The 22232-nt window shown below is 40.3% G+C and overlaps 3 protein-coding genes across 3 annotated transcripts; 1 reads left to right on the top strand and 2 right to left on the bottom strand.

The window, feature by feature from the left end:
* Window positions 1-911: 911 nt before the first annotated feature.
* On the bottom strand, window positions 912-1799 carry MELLADRAFT_112958 (uncharacterized protein; the record flags this gene model as incomplete). Its single annotated transcript, XM_007417534.1, has 3 exons — window positions 912-1009; window positions 1088-1327; window positions 1385-1799. The coding sequence occupies 3 exons, from the start codon at window positions 1797-1799 to the stop codon at window positions 912-914; spliced, it is 753 nt and encodes a 250-aa protein (XP_007417596.1).
* A 323-nt stretch (window positions 1800-2122) lies between these two features.
* On the bottom strand, window positions 2123-3169 carry MELLADRAFT_112957 (uncharacterized protein; the record flags this gene model as incomplete). Its single annotated transcript, XM_007417533.1, has 2 exons — window positions 2123-2319; window positions 2722-3169. 2 exons carry the CDS (start codon window positions 3167-3169, stop codon window positions 2123-2125), a joined length of 645 nt encoding a protein of 214 aa, XP_007417595.1.
* A 13807-nt stretch (window positions 3170-16976) lies between these two features.
* MELLADRAFT_68803 (uncharacterized protein) lies at window positions 16977-19687 on the top strand (the record flags this gene model as incomplete). The annotated part of the gene is made up of 4 exons (XM_007417496.1): window positions 16977-17804; window positions 18271-18667; window positions 19009-19435; window positions 19663-19687. The coding sequence occupies 4 exons, from the start codon at window positions 16977-16979 to the stop codon at window positions 19685-19687; spliced, it is 1677 nt and encodes a 558-aa protein (XP_007417558.1).
* Window positions 19688-22232: the final 2545 nt, after the last annotated feature.

The raw sequence follows: 22232 nt of genomic DNA, 5'->3' as shown, positions 1-22232 counted from the left end.
TTTTCTTCGACTGCTTCCAACCTCCTTTCGAGCTACCTTGTTCCGGTGACTCGTCTGATAGCATCCTTGCTTTCGCTCTAGGGTTTGCCAAGTTCTCCTTCTCCCTGCCTGTGACGAAATCAAAACCAAATTTTGGTTGGCCAACTGCATACGGGTTTCCTTTGCACTTCAGGTCTCCTGCCGTATCCGCATCCCATCTCGCATCCATCTCCGCTTCCTCTTGAAGACCATCCGGGAGAATCACCACATCCACCTTCTTCCGATTCTTCCCTTTCCCCAACTCTGTCGGCGACCTCACTCAAAACTTAACCACCCTAACCGCTAGATGATAACATAGAGCCACCATCCAGCACTTGTGCTTGCGCGACAGCATGCTCACTATCTCCTTATGTTTCTCCACGTAATCTGCATACTCCGGGTATTTATACCTTTCTTTTGCATAGCGGTATTCGAGATCACAAGCCAGAATAAAATCCCCGTAGGTCATTTGTCTTTCTAACTCCTCTCTAGATTGGAGGTGGCGGTCCCAGTTTGTCTTCCCCACCTTCGTCTTGCATGTCGTCTTATAGAGGTCGATATACGACAAGTCGAAGACCGTCAATGGTACATAATACTTCATCCGTCGAAAGTTCTTCTCCCAGGGCACAGGAAGGTCTGGTAGGTCGAAGCCGGACAGTGTACGGAACGCGAAAGCTGGTTTCTTCTCCGCCTTGGAACTTTCTTCCGGAGAATCTGAGTCCGAGCCCGAATCTGATGATGAGTCGCCATCTGATTCAGAGGAGTCCACTCTCGCGTGTTCCGTCTTGGAGTTCTCCAATGACGAGTCGTTCGAGGAAGAGGGTTCTCCTTCAGAAGACGACGATGGGCGGCTTCTCTTATTGCCCCCCTTCTTCTTCTTCTCTTTGGCCACCTTAGTATGCCTCTGACTCTTCTTTCCCTTCCCCAACCGCTTCTCCTTCTCTAACTTCTTCCCCACCTTCTCCAGCTCCAGTTTGGCCGTGTCTAACTCCTTACGCAAGTTCCTCACCATCGAGATGTCTTCCGACTCGACAGCTTCAGCCAACTGCTCCGTTAGAGACCTCTGTACGTTTCGGCTTCCCAAGGTTCCACTCTTGGCATCCGGTTTCTTTACGACGAGTCCATCTACTGAATTCAGAGCATTCACTTGTCAGTCTCAGATACAGTCCTTCCTGGTCTTCCCACTGTTGTGGCATGCTGATCTCCTTGTGCTGTGCACCCTCCGTGTTGCTACTACAGTAAACCTGGAGCAACCGGGCCATGATCAAGATATAACCCTTCAGGTATCTCCTCAGGAGCGTCGAAACAGCTACATACTATCAAGAGAACCTTTCCGTACGTGAACACCAAATCAAGAGTGGCTTACACTGATTCTTTTCAATCAAGTTCCCAAACATCAACTCCTTCTTGTTCCTCCCGTTTTCCACTCTTTCTGTTTCCGAACCATCTGACGTCTCCTTTCTCCTTCCCTTCTCTTTCTTCTTCTCCACCTTCATCGACGTCTTGGCCTTCAATTTCTTCAGGACCGGTTTGGCTTCTTCTCCTTCTGCATCAGCTCTTCCTACCGACTCTTCCTCCTCTTCTGAAGGTACCTCATCTGAATCACCTTCGAATGGTTCATCCATTTCCATTCCTACCGGATCATCCTCTTCCAAACTTCCATCCCTCCAGATCACATCCTGATTTGTACTCGCTCCGCCTTGCTCTTTAACCTGCACCGACGAGTCCTCCCGAGTTGTCCGTCCATGAGAAGTTCCTTGGTTGACAGATCCGTTGGGCATCCTGGACTCTGCACGTCTCCTCCTCCCCTCCGCTTGTTCCATCAGCTTCGTCTCTTGAGCTTTCTTTCTCTCCTCTGCTTCTCTGATTGCTTGGAGCATATGGTTTGATTCAAATTTTTGTACGAAAGATTTAGTCTTCAATTTCCTCCACATTCAATTCTTCTTTCCAAGACTACCCAATAATCAAAGAACAGATTTCAAATCTGGATGAGGGTTTTCTTCTTCAAATTTTCTTTCTTTGTCTTCTTTTTTTTTTTTTTTTAATGAATTAAAATGCCTTGATTATAATTGCGTTCGAAGTAAAACTGAGATTTTTGAGAAAACTATGAGCTCAAGACTGGTGAGATTGTGTGATCTCCAACAAGCGGGATGAAGATTAAGCGAGCCGGGGGAGTAGAGAGGAAAAAACTCTGTCTATCTCTCCCCGCGTCTCTGATCACAACTGTTTCTCTGTGACAGACCGTCTGGTCTTTCACAGAGCGTGTGAAATCTCCATCCTCGCCTGTTGCCCTCATGGTCCCTGAGTCATGGAATTGTGTGTACCGCCGCAAGCTTAGGGAACACTGTCAATAAATGACTTCACCAGGAATGCCGTTGAGGAAAGCTGCGATGGCATCCATGCCATGAACATCGTAATCGTTAATACCCGCAACTGCAAGCAAGACACGAAACGCAGTCTTACAACCCGTTGGAGCAAACGTCTCATGATAGTCAATGTTCGCTACTTGAGAGAAACCCTGGGCACACAACCAAGCCTTGTACTTGAGAAAAGTACCATCGGCATCGGTCTTAGCTTTGTACACCCAGACGGTGCCAACAGCAGTGCAACCCTCCGGAAGTTCGCACACAGTCTACACACCACGACGCTCCATGTTGTCAAGTTCGACCTTCATAGCTTCAGTCCATTCATTAGACAGTGGACCACGCATCGCCTGTTTAAAGGTCTTCGGAGCGACGGAAGGATTAGCTTTGGCAAGGTGAGCATGTCGACGTCGAGAGCTGAGGATGTTATTGGGGTTAATGGAAGATGAAATATACTGAGGAGCAGGACGAGACACAGGTTCATAGGACCATTTGGCGTTGTCGGGTACCGTAGGTAGATCAAAGAGAGAAGAGTCACTAATCCTTACTTCATCGGGTTCCTCTGACGCAGGGTCGTTATTAGCGGAACTCCCCAGGCTTGTAATAGGTGCTTCGTCGTCGGATGACGACTCCTCTGGAGGGGTAAGGCCATGAGATGGAATCTCAGAAACAGTAGGAGTGTCGACAGAAGGCAAGCCAGAAGCAGGAATGGATTCAATAGAAGAAGAAATCTGAACAGGTGAAGATACAGGATTCATGTCAACAGTGGACGAGTCGTCATTTGACATGATGAAAGGTGCGACAGAAAGATGAGATAGGTCTTCATCAAGCGTATCTGAGTCAGGTTTTATATGCAACGTAAAAGGATGATCAAAGTCAGTTTCATTGAAGATGACGTCATGTGAGTAAATTATCTTTTGAGAGGCATAGTCCCACAGGCGAAAGTTGTGAAGCCGGTCTTGATAGCCCAAGAAAAGACATTTCTTGGAAACAGGGCTAAACTTTGAAGCACAAAATTGTTTGGGGATCAGGGGATATGCTGCACAGCCAAAAATTCTGAGATGATCCAGGGTGGGGATTCGACCAGTCCAAAGCTCATGAGGTGTCTTATAACCAAGACTGGCTTCAGGACACCAATTTTCAAGGTAAACCGCAGTAGTCACGGCTTCCCCCCAAAAACGCATAGGTAAGTTTGCATCAGAAAGCATGCAGCGAGCCCTTTTGGTAGTAGTGCAATTACCGCGCTCCGATATGGGGTTCTGCTGAGGAGTATAGGGCGCGGTGAAGTCGGAAGCAATACCTTGAGCTTTCAGATAAGATAGAAACTCAGTTGATATGTACTCTCCTCCGTTGTCATTGACTAAACGCTTAATAGATAAACCAAGCTGTTTTCACTACACCAAATGTAATCTTTACCGGGCGGTAAAGAAAACTACTGACATAGAAAAGTCCTGAGGCAACAGGAAGAGAGCTAAAAATCTGAAAAAATATGCACCTTGTTCCTAGATGTTGGGGCGTCATGATGAGTATTTTTTTGTATATTACACACAGATATTGGTTTATGTACTAACAATAAATGCTGAAAATCATCAAAAACTCACATGTAACAATACCTGAAATTTGGGTCATGAGTATGAAGACAATATTTTGTGGTCTAAAAACTTCAATACCTTTTGCAATTCTGCTCCAAATAACTTGATTTTTGGTTCATTCAAAAGCTGAACTATTCTCCTTCACACTTCATAATGTTAGTAAGGTGCTATCTAGTCATTTAAACACTCTACATATGTTCAAACAGTTCTGCGTGAATAGCTCTGTAGGATCTTTTTTAGACCAGCTACAGATGTGATGTCTCAATGAAAAATGTAGAGGAAAGGCTCACCTTTTTAATGCACTTCAAATCAAGTGATTTGATTCGGAACTGCAAAAGTTATTGATGTTTGAAGATTCCAAAATCCTGTCTTCAAAGTCAAGGGCCAAATTTCAGGTATTGTTACAGGTGGGTTTTTGATGATTCTCAGCCTTCATTGTTAGTACATTAACCAATATCTGTGTGTAAAATACAAAAAAATATGCGTCATGACGCCCCAACATCCAGGAACAAGGTCCATATTTTTTCAGATTTTTAGCTCTCTTCCTGTTGCCTCAGGACTTTTCTATGTCAGTAGTTTTCTTTACCGCCCGGTAAAGATGACATTTTGTGTAGTGTTTTGGACCAGACTCTTAAATTGCAGAAAATATGAAAATGCTTTGGACTTATGTTTGAGAATATATACATGCTTGTACTTTGTAAAGCCATCGGTAAGTTTGAAGTAGTACCTTCCTCCACCTATGGATTCAGGAGAGATACGTCCACTTAAATCACTATGAATAAACTCTAACGGAGCAGCAGGGCGCGGAATCTTTCCGGAAAAAGGCAGGCGATGATGTTTGCTTAAAGTACAAGTAGAACACGAAGATAAAGGAGACACAGAGGAAAATAGCATAGTCATGTATTGATGATTAAGGTGTCCTAAACGTCTGTGAAGCAGAGTTGAATCGTCAGTTGAGAGAGTCTTCGATGCAGCAAAGGCGAGAGACTTGCCATGAGTGAGATTAAGAACACAGATTCCATTTGAAATGACACCTTCAAGAACAGTTAACTGAGATTTCTTGATTTCAAAGCGCTCTTTTCCAGAATTGACTAGTTCAAAACCTTTTGAGAAAAGCTGAGACAGACTAATGAGATTACTAGAGAGAGATGGTACGTGTAATACATTGGTGAAAGAGAGTCCTGAATTGGCTCCACGGATTATGACAGTTCCTTTTCCAACCGCTTGAATCGAGTTACCGTCAGCAAGAAAGACACTTTCAGAACATTTGGAATAAGTTTTGAAAGCAGCTTGATCTCTAAACATAGTTACAGAGGCACCACTATCTAATAAGTTGAGTACCTTATCCCATTTCTTTTGCACGGCAGCTAATAGAAAAGAGGTAATAGCAGGAGGGCCTTGAACTATAACTGGAAAGGAGTCAAAGGTAGTTTCAGATGAAGCCACAGAAGCTGAGTGATTCTTTCCTTTGTTCTTCAGATGAGGATGAAGTTTATGACAGCGATCAGAAGAGTGAGCAGTATCAGGATTGTGTTTCCCATTAGAACAGACAGGATAATTCGGAGTGCAATTGTTGTTATTGCCGTTTCGACAAGCAGTATAAGTAGAAGAAGATGATTGAGTAGAATTGATGTTAACCTTCTTATCATTTACGTATTGTTGGATGTTGTTTAAAACAGAATCAACGGTTAGTTTTTGATCCACCAATTCGGCGCCATGAGTGATCACGGTCTTGAGATTGTATAAATCGTCAGGTAACAAGTGTAAGATAAAATAAGAGATCATTTCTTCATTGGTTTTGACACCCATGGCTGCAAGATCGTTGAGAGCCTTTTCGACAGTTGTCATGAAGCCCTGAAGGTCAGACCCATCGCATGATAAAGTAAATAATTGAGAAAATACTCTTCCTCGATTTCGAGCTTTAGTGGAAGCAAAATGACCAATAATAGTTTTCCATAACTCAATGGGATTTCTTCGATTAGAGTCGTTGATTAATAACTCAGTGATTCTGTCACTGAGTTTCAGACGGAGAAACCCCACTAAAAACTTGCATCACAGATCATAAGTAGCACGAAGGGCAGCATCAGAAGGAACAGCTTCTCTGCCGTCAATGATTCCATCTAGATTTCTCATAATGATGAAGGATTCTACTTTTAGATGCCAAGTAGAAAAATTATCTTCAGTTAGAGTCGGAACACTGGAGAGAGATTCTGAGTTAGAATTGGAGTTATCAGTGAATATATTAGACATGGTGCTGTCAATGATAGGTGTTCCGGAATTGTTTAATGGAATAAGAGTACTAGGATTAAAAGTAGAATCTGAATTGAGACCAGTAGGAGTAGAGGATCTCGATGAATGTGGTGATTCTGGATTGATGGAGTTGGATTCTAGTTGAATCTCGAGGTCTACAAGTGAAGCTGGAGTACTGGGAAGTTCTTCCAAGCTGAGATTGCTCATAGAGTTGATACTACGTTTTTAGTGATTAGTCGGATTTAGAGCAGCTCTGGGCTCATAACCTATAAGGATCAGAGCTTTTGACAGAACACAAGAGTTCAGTAAAGGCTAAAGGAACACGAGTGTGATGTAAAAGTGAAGTACCTATGGGTACAAGAAGAACATATAAGAATGGATTACTTTCACACACACTACTAAAGTAAAGAACAAACCTTTTGACAGAACACAAGAGTTCAGTAAAGGCTAAAGGAACACGAGTGTGATGTAAAAGTGAAGTACCTATGGGTACGAGAAGAACATATAAGAATGGATGAGAGAGAAAGACAACAGTGTTGAATCAAGCACATTCTTATATAGAAAGCAAACTCGTATGACCAAGGTACAAATGAGTAGATTGAGAAGGACAACATATAATGATGTCAGAATAGAAATGAAATAAGTAAGCATGACATCATAAGAGATATTAACTATGACGAAGTTAAGACAAAAAGAGAGAAGAGTTAATTATCTTTAATATGGGCCTTGGAATTGTGTTTCTTTGAAACACCGTGAAGAGCTTGTGGTTTACCCACCTTCATTCTTATCATCATTCTTACTTGAGAATAAGATATAACAACGGATATCCCGCGTACCCAGCGGAATACTTAGTCAGGAATCTAACTGAGTGAGAACTAGACCTCATCAGTGTCCTTTAAAGGTTGCCACCCTGACACTGATAAAGTAAGTCCATAATCAACTATTGGATATTTATTGATCAAAAGTATGATCTCCATGAAAATCTCCTATCAAGAAGACTGACCATTGTTGCCTTTACATAGTTAAACCGACCGAGTCAATTGAGGACAAGATGAATCAACCAGAAAAACCGAGTAATCACCATGATCAGTAGACTGAGCTTATCTTATTAACTTTGACTAAAACATTACTAGGTAAACTTAAGTTAAAGAAGATCAATCAAAGGATTCTTAATCATTGCAACCTGGATCTTTTTATTTCATCAACTTTAGTTTACCATGAAATCGTCATTCTTCAACTGAATCAACTATAACTTTGTTGGAAATTTGACCATCTGATCATATCTTACCGCCACATCCAATTTATACTAAATCGAAATTGGTACAATTATTAATTGCATATTTTGATTTTGAACAATGAAACTCATCCTTCCTTTCTATCTGTTTGTTTTGTAGGAAAGTTGACTCAAGCTTGAGCATCACAAATCATTTGATAGAATCATTTCAAGGATTCTTATCTATAAATTCAACTCAAACTATCTTCATTAGTGATGCCAACAACAACAAAAAATAAGACTGATCAATAATCAAGGAATTGGTAATCCAACTCCATTAGTGGGACCACCTCGATATGATGGTATAACTGAAATAGCAAGTGTGGCTTTTAGTTAGCTATGACTTTTAATATCTTCTTTTGACGATAGCTCTAACAGTAAATCTTGTTTTCTGAAAATAGTTATTCAAATTAAACCTGATTTCACCATCTACCAGTCTATCATCAAGTTCACCTCAATCACCATCCTCCATCTTCTTCAATCAATTCAACATTAGATTCAGAAAAACTTAAAATCCCATAGAATCAAATTTGAATCAAATTCAAGAAAATCAATCTCAACCTAAAGTTGCAATTCCAATTAATTAATGATTTGAATCCACGTGTACATACAACTTTAATCAGAATTTTCTCAAAATCATGGATTCAGACTTCAAAAGCTGTGATCAATAGAATCAAAAGGAAGAGGTGCTGGGATAGAAGCTTAGAGTTGAGAAGGAGATAGATTAAAATCGAACGAGGGGAATGGATCGTGGTGGTAGAAAAAATAAGGGTGTAGAATTGAGGTGCTGAGGATCAATCGATCTGAATCCTACAATTAAAAGACTAGATCAAGAAGAGGAAATGAGGTGATCAAGGTAGAAGTAGTACTCAGGTGTGGACAGGAAGGGATTAAGGAAAAGTTAGTTAGTGATAAGAAAAAGGATGAGCAATAAGAATGAGATACTCACTTGAATTAGATGGGAACCTTATCAAAAATCGAAAATAGACAAGGGAAAGACTTGATGTGATCTGAGCAAAGTCGAGGCCGATCGGAGTAAAAGATGGGAGCAAAGAGATGAAGAAAAGGGAGGAGGTTCGTTCGTTCGTTCGAGGAGGGTTTTTTTTTTCTTTTTTGTGCATCATCGAGAAATAAGAAAAGAGAATCATTGTTAAAAGAAAAATAAGTAGTGGTGTTTTAATAAAAAGAAAAAGAAAAGTGTTAGCTAGTAGTGTCTTGAGAATTTTTTAGATAAAAATAACTTACTTGAGTGTTCTTGTTGGAAGTTTGTTTTGAGAAGTGTTAGATTGAGTCTTTTAAAGATCAGCTTTCCCTAATCGCATCAGTTGGAGTGTTATTGTTCTTCTATTAGTAGTTGAAAGATTGAAATCGGTGGTGTTTGTTGAGCTGGGTCAAAGGGTGATTAGTTATTTTATTTTATATTTTTTTATTACTATATTTCACAATACATGAAAGGCCTTTACACAGACCTAGCCAGATCCTTGGTTCAAATCCCCTATAGGCCACAGGGATTTTCCTCATAATTTTTTTTATTCTTTAAGTATAGTTCCACTAGAATTTTAGAATTGGATTTAGATTTTTTTTCTTTTTCTTCCTTGGTTCATCTTTTTTTCCTCTTTTATAAAATTATCTGGGTTAAGTTTGTTACATTCAAAATTTTATTATTACAAGAAGTAAAGACAGTTACCACAATTCAAAATTCACATAACCTTGCATTAAGCATTTGAGTACAGTGGTGTAGTGTTTTGTAGGACTCAGTCAGACCTTGCGGTCCTTTAGAAATAGTAGAAGAGTGTTATGTGTTAGACTTGTGAAGATACAAAATTGTTAGAGAATTGCGTCTGTGTTATTTTTTTTTTTATTTTTTTTTGAACTTTTATTTCAAGATTGAGGTCAGTCTACGACAATCATAGTTTCACCTGCATCTTGTTATTCTTTCTGCGGTGATTCTTCCCCTCTCCGGCTCAGCCTACGCCACACAGCGTAGGAGTTCTACACCGTGATGATCTCGTATTCCACAACAACGCCTCTAACCCTCAAGCACCTGTTGAATGGCAGTTGATGGTCACTTTGTATAGGCTCGGACATAGCGGGAACGGTGGTAGTGCTTATATGATAGGGCGGGCTTTTGGTATTAGTGGTACGTTACAAATACAAAATTCCATGTGACCATACTGACACTTGGTCTTTTTAGAAGGCTCTGTTCACAATTTTACACATCAATGTTTCAAGACCATTCTAAAACTAGAGAACGAATACGTTTACTGGCCGCCTCAAGACAAAAGAAATGAAATCAAGCGGAATTTTGGGCAGAAGTCTTTTTTTAAAGACTGCGTAGGTTGTATTGATGGTACTTTAATACCTCTTTCTTTTGCACCAGTCAAAAATCCCAAGGATTTCTGGACTCGTAAGCATATCTACGCACTCAACACTCTGTTGATCAGTGATCATCGAGGTCGAATCATCTACGCCAAACACGGGTGGTGTGGTAGTGCACACGACCAACGAGTGTATGATTCAACTCATGTAAGTTTATTTTTCTTTCAATCATGATGAATGTTGCTATTGACCAGTTGTGTTTAGCTTGCACAAAATTTAGATCAGTATTTTAGCAAGAACAAATATCTCTTGGCCGACTCTGGTTATTCATGTTTGAAGAATATCATTCCTACCTTCAAGAGCCCTCGATTGCAAAACTTGGATCCTTTGAAAAGGGATTTCAACCGGGCTCTAAGTGAACAAAGGGTCGTTAGTGAACACGGTAATGGCCAACTTAAGCTGTGATTCCAATCTTTGCAAGACTTGCAGATCCTCATTAAGGATGTCCATTCAGCAACACATGCAACCAACTGGCTGCGCGTGTGTTGCATACTACACAATTTTTCAATTAAGTTTAATGATGTTTGGATCCCAGAACATCCGGTAAATCCTGAAGTCCCTAATGGTAATGGTTACACTGATGGTGACCATTTGCCTTTGGGATTGGGACAAAATACTGCTTACGTCAGGCAAAACACTCTCCTAGAAGATTTTAGAATTTATTGTCAAAGTCAACATTATTGAACCAAAGGGTTTTAGAATAATTCAAATACATCAAAAATAGTGATCCTGTTTCAAGATAATCTTAATCACTCAAAAAGATTTAATGAATTCAAAAGTTGTTGGAGCAGTTGTTACTTGCACTTAAACTGGTTGTATGTTACAAGATATCTTATTTTACAAATGAATCATTTGATTATCTTGTCAATCCAATGAGAAATTTTTAAATTTTACCCTTTTTTTAAAACATCCAGTGTGTCAAAAAACGCTGTCCGAGTCAGGACGATGAGAGAACTGGTCTCAATTTTGGTAACAAAAATCATTCTTTATTTCAAATATAATCAGGAGATAACCCTTTTCAAATACCACGTTCTTTTAAACTATTTTAATAACACATCATTTTAAATTTTTTTTTGAGAGGACCAGAAACTTTTTTTAGGATTTTTTTGAAGACAATTTTTCATAAGAAACAATAGGAATATAACTGAGATGGCCAAATTGTAAGTGAATACTAATCATTTCTTTGAAGACAGAGACGAGAACTTTTTTTAAGTATTTTTGGAATACTTGAATATTTGAAGATAAAGAAAATTCAATAAATCTTAAGATTTCAAACTAACCAAAGAAATAAAAAAAAAAAATGTAAGCTTAATAGATATAAAACCAAATTAATCATCGAGGCTTATTTCAAATCCTCAAGGGCAGCCTGAGCCATCCGTTCATCCTCGTTATAAGGAATTGTTGAAGCCAAAAGTTTTGCTATCATCAAAATCTTCTCACGAGCTAATTCTAGCTTGGAAAGGCCCGCGCCCTGGCTGTGGTCTTCCAAACCCCTGCGCTCCTGAGCCAATTCACGATCCAATTTCAAAATCTCAAGCTCCTCTTGTTTCTTTTTCTTAGCAAGTCTCCTTTCTATCGCCTCTGGGGTCAAATCTTCTTCTTCAACCGGGTGTTTGTGGTTTGAATTTGAACTCCCAAAATGTGCTTCTAAGATACTAGCCATACCCGATGTCGCTCCGGCTACTTGTTCCAGCATCAATTTTTATTCTTGTTTGCAACCTTATTGTTTTCATTCATTTCGTTGAAATCCGCTTGAGTAGGTAATGATGATTGGATTGATTTCAAGATACCTGAGCCTCCTAAGTTGTGTCTTGAGAATTTGTTCTTGGAAGGGTTGTTGGCTGGACTAAAGGTACCAGGTGGATTGGACTTTGATCGACCAAGCAATTGTGAGCTAAAAGAGCGTTGGACAGAGGACGAAGTAGAAGGTCTCGTCTGGACCACTTCATTTTTAATCATTAGGTTGTTGTCCTCAAGAACTTGATGTAATTCCTTGTTGCTGATATCCATCAAAGTGTTGAGATCAATAGTTTGGGATTGATTTCCCCCAGTGCATTGAGTTGATAAGGTTTCATTGACAGGGGGGAAAGAGTGTTGTGTTGAAGTATTGGCAATAGAATCTGAGTTGATTATACCGGTTTCAGCTGCGTTCATTGGTTCGTTGCAAGGACGATTGCTCATGATTGGAAGGAGCGCATTGTAGTAGGCACATTTGCTAAGTAAAATGTCTGTGTCAGACTGCAGTCAGCTACATATTCCACCTACATATGGATCATATGTGATAAAGTTACTCACCTTTAGTTGTTTTAGCAGTCGACTCCCTTATCTCATCCTCCAATTCTGGAGTCCATTGCTTGGTTTCCTGTAGTGCCACAATTTCCGCCCAACACACAAACCGAACCGCAGGGAAAAACGGCCTACGGTGCGGTGCGGTACGGTCTGGAGACCGTAGGCTGCAGTACGACCTGCTACGGTCAAACCGTACCGTAGTCTGGTATTCGCCAGGTAATTAGGGGGGGTTTCCGTACCGCTGTCTCCGTATTCCGGAGGTATCACCACCGTAGTTCGGAGTGCAGTACGGTCACTCCGGTATTTGTATACACCCTCAAGTTTTGCTAAGTTTGATGGTAAAGTCCAAGGAGTAGTTGTCCAAGCCAATAAACAAGTATTTGGATCCTCCAATAATGGAAACAAAACTGTGACTGCTGGATCATTCACATCATGATAATCACTTCCGGCTTCAAAATTTGAAAGTGGTGTAGTACAAGAAGTCGAATAAGGCTTTACCCTACTTGCTCTATAAACTTGACCTTTTGTTCAAAGTTGTTTAAATACCCACCACATACTTTCCATAAAATACACATTTAACATTTTATAATCATTATCAAAATCGATCCATCTCCCCATTCTTTCAATTGTTGATCTCCATTCTGATGAATATCTCATCACGATCGATCTACATTCTGCATTATAAGCTTTGATTCTGATCTTCATCACATCATCTTTTGATTTGATTTGGAGTTTCTTGTCAATTTCATGTTCCACTGGTAATCCATGACAATCCCAACGAAATCGACGTTCAACATAATGACCATCAAGAAGAGCAAATCTAGTCACAATATCCTATTATGAGAAAAAAATGTTTGAGTTTAGTTAAATGATCGATCAGAAAAGAGAATGAAAGATTTTAGAAAAACCAACTTTGACAGTACCCATCAAAAGATGACCATAATGAGGTAAACCAGTAGCAAAAGGAGGACCATCATAACGGTTCCATCGAGTACGATGTCCTTTTTTATTTTCTTTATGTCTTGTTTTCTCAAATCAATATTTTTTGTTTTTTCTCGTTTTTTTGAGCGTAGTCGTCCGTAGCCTACGGTGGCTACGGTGGCTACGGGCTGACCGTACCGTAGTGATGGGTTTGAGCTAGTAGTATTATTGACTACACTACGGTTACGGTGAGGTTTAGAAATTAAACCTCATCGTACCGTCGCCGAGGCCGTAGTGCACTTCACTACGGGCCGGTTTGTGTGTTGTTCCGCCTCCGTATTCTCAATCATCATTACTCCACCACTGGTTCCTGTACGCCAGCCTTCGGCCCCATGAAATTTACGTTCTAAGATATCAATCTGTATTTGAAGTAGGATGAGATTCGAAGAAGATGAAGAAATTATCATCAGTTTTTGTCAATTAAAAGAATTGATGAGAAAGAAACACAGACCTGCTGTTTAACACCAGGCCAGTTGAACCCACTGAACCCCTTTGCCGAAAGGAACTTACCACACCTTTCTGCACATTCTTTTTTTTTGGGGATACCCATGCGATATCGTGAGTAATTGGTTGATCCGGTATTGTAGCTCTCCATGCACATCCAATCCAAGTCATTTGGAGAATCTTTATCACCCCACGTGAAACACAACCATTCAACTATTAAATCAAGCATAGTCTTGCCATCTTCATTTTTATCTTTCACCCACGAGATTTGTTTTTGAGAGTGGTCATTGTCTTCAACTGGTGATTCGGTGTTCAAAGTTTCTGGAACAGATGTTTTTGCGGTCAAACCTTCTTCTGGTGATATCGCTCCACCTGAAGTCTCTTGAACTGATGATGGTGCGGTTGAAATGGCTTGAACTGATGATTGAGTGGTCAAAGCTGAAGCCGAAGAAGATTTCTTACTATTCTTCTTTGAAGCACGAGTTCCAGTTCCACGAGGTTTCCGCTTTGGCTTATTGGAGGTTGGCCCCATTGGAGCAGGAGTCGATGAGACAGAAGATGTTAAATTCGGTACCAAAGGAGCAGGAGATATAGCTGGCTGAAGAGGCTGAGATCCAGGATAAGCCAAGATGACTGGAGAAGGTGAGGAGATATAGGGATTGTGGTGAGGATAGGGCGACATAAGCTGAAGAGGGGTGGCTGGACTAATATTGTTGGTGTTTGTGCAGACCCATACGACATCGCTCGAGGTTAAGTTGATGGGTGTTGCTGGGGGGTTTTGGGAGTTATTTGGATTTTGTGAGTTGATCGGTGCATTGGTTGAGTTGTTGGTTGAGTTGTGAAAGTTTGGTTGTGGAGGAGGTTGATTGGACATGGTTGGGGTGAGGGGAACCGGGAGTGAGGGAGGGCAGGGCAAACTCAACTCAGAACTGGGTGAGGGTCTCAGGCGGCGTCAGTGAATTTGCTGTCAAAAAAAAATTTACTTTTGCCAGCCGCACATAGTTTCAAAAACAACACAAAAAAGTATGTGGGAGCAAGTATGTACAGCCACATACTTGCTTTGAGTACCGTAAATAATGGTTCAAAGCTTTGATCGACTCCCATACTTGTTCAATATTAGATTGAGAATTGACACTAAAAGTGTAAGTGACAAAGTTAACCAAACAGATTAAGATAATTGGCTGTTGTGGAGATGGAAGATTCTAGACAGTGGTGATGAGTGCATGTGTAAACTAATCGTAAGGTATGAATTAGATATTTGATCAATTTCCGACCATATCATAGGTTTGATGTGATTGTTTAACTCAGCCAAACTTCTTTGTCTTTGGCTTGATTTATTGAAGATTGAAATTGATTTGATGCATCAAGTTGATTATCAGAAGCTCCGAATGAGACAATGAGTAATAAGATGTAATAAACCAATTGATTCTCATTGAGTGATTTGAAGTTGAAGGATACTACTTTAATTGGACTAATTCCACCTTTGAGTTCATTGTATTGTATTGTATGAAAGATTCAAGCGTTGTAGAACTCCTACGCTGTGGAGCGTAGGCAGAGCCTCGAGGGGAAGAAACAACCCAAGGGGGATAAACCTCCAAGAGCCGTAACCAAAAAGCCGTTAAGCTGCCCTCAAAATACAATGAGACACTTCTTGCTGATCTTTCTACCACCCAAATAAACTTTCCAACCTTGATTATCCAATCTACAAGCTTTAGTCCAGCTTTAAGAATCCCCGGAAAGGTCCTACGGTTCAAAAACAGATGTAAACAAGCTGTTTTTTACTACGTTCCCCAATGCAGTTCTCCAAAAAAACTCTCCCGCAGCAAGTAAAAAAATAATAACTTAAAAAAAACCTTGAAAATTCCACCTGAACCTTGTTCCCCAACTTCTACAGATCCCAATTCTACCCTACACACCTTCACAGCTTCAAAACCCAGGGAATTACACTTGTAACAGTGTAATTCACCTTAATACCCTAGGTCAAAACCCTAGGATAGTTAAGTAAGATACTTAAAAAAATAAAAAAAATAAAATATAAATCCAAAATTGGAAATTCCCAATATAAGGGTATAAGAAAAAACCACGATAAGGCTCAGCAACCGTACCCTTATTAATAAAAAGGTAAGTCTTTTATCTAAAGACTTTTTCTCTTCTTCTTACTAATCTAGAAGCTCTAACTCGATAACGAAAAAACGCAAAAAGATCTATCACAACACACTCGCACACAACTTCGATATGTAGCAGGGTACAGTAGGAACAGGTAGAATACAAGTATCGGACTTACGGAAACCTACAGCCATTCCGATATTGCTTGTCGCTCCGGTTTGAAAAAGAAAAAGTGAAACCTAAGTTTTTACCTGTTTTTACTCAATAAAACTTCAAACTTGGCTGTAATTCAAGGCAATACAGCCAAATTCCAGGTTTTAGCCGGTTAAAACTTAGGTTTCAAGCTCACAAACTTTTTCTTTTTCAAACAGGTGCGACAAGCAATATTGGAATGGCTGTAAGTGCTAATCATAAGGATACACATGTACTTAACCCATCAATGATCACAATGGATCCGAACAAAGTGAAGTGACGGATCATAAGAAACGTAACGGATCACATTCATACCACAAGGAGTGACTGATCTTTATCACTCCTTGTCTATCCTTTTAAGCTTTGTGAACTAGACTTTGTATTCGTGATCATAAGAATTACGTGACTTGTAGCTACACATTTTCTATAAGAACCAAGGGTTCCTGCAGGAATATCAGGAACCCGGTCATCTTTTGTTAGAAGAATATTATCAATAAGAAGTTATCCTATCTTGCACAATCTACAAATCTTATAAAAAGATTCTTTACCTTATTTTCAACTCGAAGCCCGCTTTTATCTTCATCAGATATCAACTATTAGTTGCCTACAGATTCTATAAAAGCGCATACTTCCTGGAGAAGTTTTATCTTATTCCTCAAGTACTTAAACTCTTTTATCTTCAACCCTAAGCGAAAGGGTTAGACAACATAACGTGGGTTAAAGCATACCCCCGTTACACTGGTAGCGAGAGCTAAATAAAAGACTTGTGATAAATAGTACTGACGTACCTTATTGCTTATTTAATTCCTGAATTATTATAATTCGAAGGTTTTTTTTAGATCTAAAATAAACCGAATTTCTACGCTTGACGCCTAGAAACCTCGAAAGCTCCGAGTAAATATTTCAAGCTTGACGCCTGGAATACTAGAATCTTCTAAGCTTGAAGCATAGAACTCGAGTTATAAAAGAAAATATTCTGTGAATATAAGTAAGCAATAAATCTCGTTGATAAAAAGGTAGAGATAAGAAAAAGATACTTACGATTGTTATATTTGATTATTTAGTTTAGTTGTTATAAACTATATAAAAATGCCTGCAAAAAGTTACAACACCGGGGAACCCATCAGACTCAGCGAAGCTCAGCTAGATTTGTTATATGCTGAATTACCTCCGATTGAGGAAGGTCTTGAATTCACCCCTGAACAAATTTTAGATTTTGATGATCGACAACAAGTTATCAATCATACTCTAGATCTACTAGCTGGAGAACAATGTTTTGTTCTAGATGTTCATAGTCAAGAACTATTATCTTTAGACCAGCATGGAGCTCCTCGCCCGATAACTTTTGTTTCGAATAGAAATCCTCGAAATCAATCAAGCCGTGGAGGAACTCCCGCTGGCGCTTCGACAGTCGTAGCCAGTCCTGGAACGGGTCCTAGTAATCCCAAAGTCCCCTTGGGGAGTGGGATGAAAGGAAAGCGTAGAGAAGATCAGATGGATGTCGAACATGGCAACCTTCCGAACCCTTCGACAAGCGCTAACATACCTGATCCCGTTCCTATCACCTTGCGACCAGATCAGCATGAATCATTTCTTCGTTACCAAGAAGAAATAGCTCGAAGAATGCAAGAAGAGTGGAATCGAGAATCGTCAGGAGGAACCAATGAACCGTTCTTTGAAGCTCCGATGGGATCAAACCATCAGAATGGACCTGCCTCTTTCGCCAGAACCCCTCATCCAACTCCCTCGACCAATGTCCCTAGTGCTAGGACATTCAATCGTCTTGGTCTAATTCCGCGAGAAAGAGATGTAACTAAACTCGCAAAGGCCGCCCATATCCGAAAAATTCCCCGATTTAATGGATCTAATCCAAAGGACGCTTCGATATGGTGTACCAACACGGCAAAGGCTTTCCAAGTCATGAATGTGTAAGACCTACGGTCATTACACAAAGACACATAGTTAAGACTCTAATAGTTAACACTTAAACTTAAATACTTAAGCCATATATATACATTTTGTTTTCATCTCTTTCTTGATTCTGGTTCCTTAGAGATATCGGGACTGATCTCCCACCCTTTATCCTTCGGAACCAGGTAAAGTCACATTTCATTTCTATTTCATCTCATTTATTATCTTGTACAGCCTTAGAGATATCGGGACTGATCTCCCACCCTTTATCCTTCGGAACCAGCTGCGTTCTCGTCGGTATTGAAATTTACAGATCAGGTCTCTTGGGTTCTAGAAACCTTGCTGTGTCTCACAGCGTCCCGCCTCCCGTGTCTAGTGAGGGACTCAACCCTTACAGAATGCCGATCCAGAGATTTGGCATTTAGTAGCTTATCAAATTGTTGATGGAGCAGCCTTGACTGAAGTTGAAAAGGTACTAGGTACTGATGACGAGCCCGTTGATTGGGCGGAATTTTCTAGTTTGATGATTCGAAAGTTCCCGACCACTTTGAATAAAGCCAGCGTCTTAGATAGATTCGCTAAGTTCGCGTTTAGACCAAATGAAAAAGCGGTGGACGCTTATGGTCGATTCAGACTAATTCAAAACGATGCTGATACGTTGAAACTCAAGTATGAGGTCGAGGAATTATGGATGACCAAATTACCTCATGGACTTCGAAAAGATGTCCAAATCGAAGTCGACAGATCTGCCGAGAATGGTATAGTTATGAATTTAGAACAAATTGTTCTTTGCAGCATAAATCGTGACAATCGTCGACAACAAGAAAGAGATACGCTACATTCCACTAGTGACTCTAATCGAACCAATTGTTCGTCGAGATCCAGCAATAATCAAAGACGAACTAATCGCTCATCTCCAATCCAAAGACGATCTAACAATAGTCAGGATTCGAATGAGAAGACTTGTTACAATTGTAACAAAAGAGGTCATATATTCGGTACATTAACCAATAAAATCTGTCCGCAAGAACCTACTGAAAGAACTAAAAATTACTTTAAGAGAATCAAGAAAAATGAGGTTGTTGTGGAAGCTGGACCATCAAATGCTTAGGCGATGAGAATGTAGCTCAATTTTCCTCGCCTGATCTTGTTTTGTTATCTCATCCAAATGTACATAAATCCTGCAATGAACCTGTGATTGATGTGTTAGATGAGTTTGATGATGAGCCCCAATTGCCTTCTACAAAGCGCAAGAGTTCTGGACCAATGGAGGCCAGAGAAAGTAAGATTAATGAGGAAAAATTAATACCTCATGAACTTCTGAGTGACAAGTGTGTCGACCTATCAAAGAAGTCGGATCACTCAGAAGATGATCAATCTCCTTCTACGAGATTGATCGGAGTCTCCAATAGAGACCACGGTGACTTAACTGTGCCTATACCATCTGCATCCTCACCGGCCAGTGAGCCCAGAGGAGAGGCAACAGGGGATATTAATGATAGCTTCAGTGATGTCCTAGCCACGATTGAAAACGACTCGGGACTACCTCGAGTGGATTTTATTCTGACACAGAATAAAATGACGGTGCGAGTGTTAATAGACACAGGCGCCAAAACCGCTTCATACGTTTCGAAAGCGTATGTCGAGCAATGTATGCTTCCCTTGCAAAAAGCCACAGGGGTGGGATATATAGCTGGAGTCTGGGGAGAACGAAAAGAGATCAGACATCTCTCGAAGGTACCATTTTCTCTAGGAGGAATGGATTTTGTCCACCAATGTCGAGTGGATCCCTTAGAAACGTATGATATCATCCTAGGGATGGATTGGATATCAAAATACGCTGTCTCTACTGATTGGGAGACAGGTACGTGGGTGTGGAAGGATGGTAACGAAAATACTACGTCCTTTTCGCCGTCGTCACCTGGCTCACCTTCTGAAAGTATTCACTTGATTGACGGGGATGGTGAATTAGCAGAATGTGACAGACCTATAAATAGGAGCCAGATGAGAAGATTCCTTCGAAATCCGAAGATGGAATGTTGGATCGTGCATGCCGCAGATCGCATTGATGCGATGGATGAAGTACAGGGTCCAAGGGAAAATCCTGAGGTAGCAGTACCGAAGATTTCTACCACTTGCCCAAAACTTAAAGCGGCCGCAAAGGCATTAATTGAAAAGTATGCCGATCTGTTCCAACCAATTGACAAGGCTCCTGAAAAGGAGCGAGTCATAGAACATTTGATTGACACCGGTAATGCCAAACCGGTATCACAACCAGTACGCAGAATGTCACCTTTGCTACTAGAAGAACTTCAGAGTAAGCTCGTGACATTGCATAAGAATGGTTTTATCCAACCTTCCACGTCAGGCTGGTCGTCACCAGTCTTGTTTGCCAGGAATGCGTCTGGCAAGCTACGATTCTGCGTAGATTATAGGGCGGTAAATGCCCTCACCAAACGAGATCGACACCCCTTGCCATTGATTCGGGATTGTTTTGATCATCTACAAGGGGTGGTGCGATACTCCAAATTTGACCTGCAGCAAGGGTTTCATCAAATGAAACTTGCAGCAGAATCTGTCCCAAAAACCGCTTTTAGCACTCGTTACGGTCATTACGAGTGGCTCGTAATGCCTTTCGGTTTGGTAAATGCTCCTAGTACTTTCCAAAGGATGATGTCTGACATCCTCAGACCATATTTGGATAAGTTTGTACAAGTTTACCTTGATGATATCCTGGTTTACTCTCGTTCTGATTCGGAACATGAAGAGCACGTTAACTTGGTGTTAACAGCCCTTAAAAATGCAGAATTAAGGGTGAGTGGAGGGAAATCTGAACTGTTTGCAGACGAGATACAGTTTGTAGGACATATGATCTCAAAGAATGGTATACGACCTATGGACGATAAATTGGATGCTATACGATTATGGCCAAGACCCCAGAACGTCCGAGAGGTTCGGTCCTTCTTAGGTCTGGCTGGTTATTATCGCCGATTTGTGGCTGGATTCTCTAAAATAGCTTCTCCGTTACATGCGTTAACAGGAGGTAATGTATCTAAAAAAGCTAAGGTTGAATGGACCCCAGCTTGTGAATCAGCATTTGTCATGTTAAAAGAGAAATTGATGAGCTCACCAGTTTTGATTTTACCGGATCCCAAGAAAGGCTATGTCATTGAGACAGACTCAAGTGACTTTGCCGTGGGGGCTGTTCGGATCCCAAGAAAGGCTATGTCATTGAGACAGACTCAAGTGACTTTGCCGTGGGGGCTGTTCTCTTGCAAGAAGCAACAGACGGCCGATTACATCCCGTAGCTTATGAATCCTGCAAATTGAACGCTGCACAGCGTAATTACCCTGCGCAGGAGAAGAATGTATTGGAGTCTTCGAACAGGGATCTAGTAGCATGCGCTAAAGCACAGATAAGTAACACTCGACAACAATCTCAATGATAAAGTATCTGACCTGAATAAAGGTTCAGAATGATGGATGCAAATTGATTAGCTTATAAGTTATCGATGACTGATAACTGATCTTTAGATGCAGTAAGAGATAAGCGTTTCTCTTTCCAAAGATAATTCTATTCACCTAGTAGCATGCGCTAAAGCACAGATAAGTAACACTCGACAACAATCTCAATGATAAAGTATCTGACCTAAAACAACAAGGATCTGATCAGAAATAATGTAAATGAAATATAAAGATAGAAAGAACAATATGATACCTGAATAAAGGTTCAGAATGATGGATGCAAATTGATTAGCTTATAAGTTATCGATGACTGATAACTGATCTTTAGATGCAGTAAGAGATAAGTGTCTATTTGATTAGAACAACAAATGTAATAGATGGAAACAAATAACATTAACATAAGGTCACATTGATAAAGAAGATAAAGATGAGATGGTACTTACTTCTCTTTCCAAAGATAAGGAAAGAGAAGTAAGTCGAATTGAGCATAAATCATTATAAATAGTGTGATTTGAAGTGAATGACATCATAGTTCTCCTTTCACTTGATGACGTCTTCTGGTTAATCTTTCTAGACATTTCACTTATCTATTTCTAAGTTATATGTAACTTTTTCTTATTTCTGTCGATTGGAATAATTCAACACCCCCCCTCAATCGACATAATTAAAACACCCCTATTCATTACATGCCTTAATTCCTATACGCTTTCTGAATTCATTAAAAGGTCCTGGATGAAGTGGCTTTGTTAATATATCCGAACAAATTCTCCCGTCGCGAAGGCTTCTGCGATGGATAGAGGAATTTAGTGAAATGACTATAACTATCGAATATAAGAAGGGTAGTATGAATATAGTACCTGATGCCCTCAGCCGATGAGCGGACTTGGAAGTCTTGATCTTAAATGAGAAAGCTGAGGGATTGGATGACCCGTCGGACTGGCCATTGTCGGTGCCTTACATTGCAACTCA

This window comes from Melampsora larici-populina (assembly GCF_000204055.1).
Source record: "Melampsora larici-populina 98AG31 unplaced genomic scaffold MELLAscaffold_74, whole genome shotgun sequence".
NCBI classification, from domain to species: Eukaryota; Fungi; Basidiomycota; class Pucciniomycetes; order Pucciniales; family Melampsoraceae; genus Melampsora; species Melampsora laricis-populina.
This window is presented reverse-complemented; position numbering and strand designations above follow the sequence as displayed.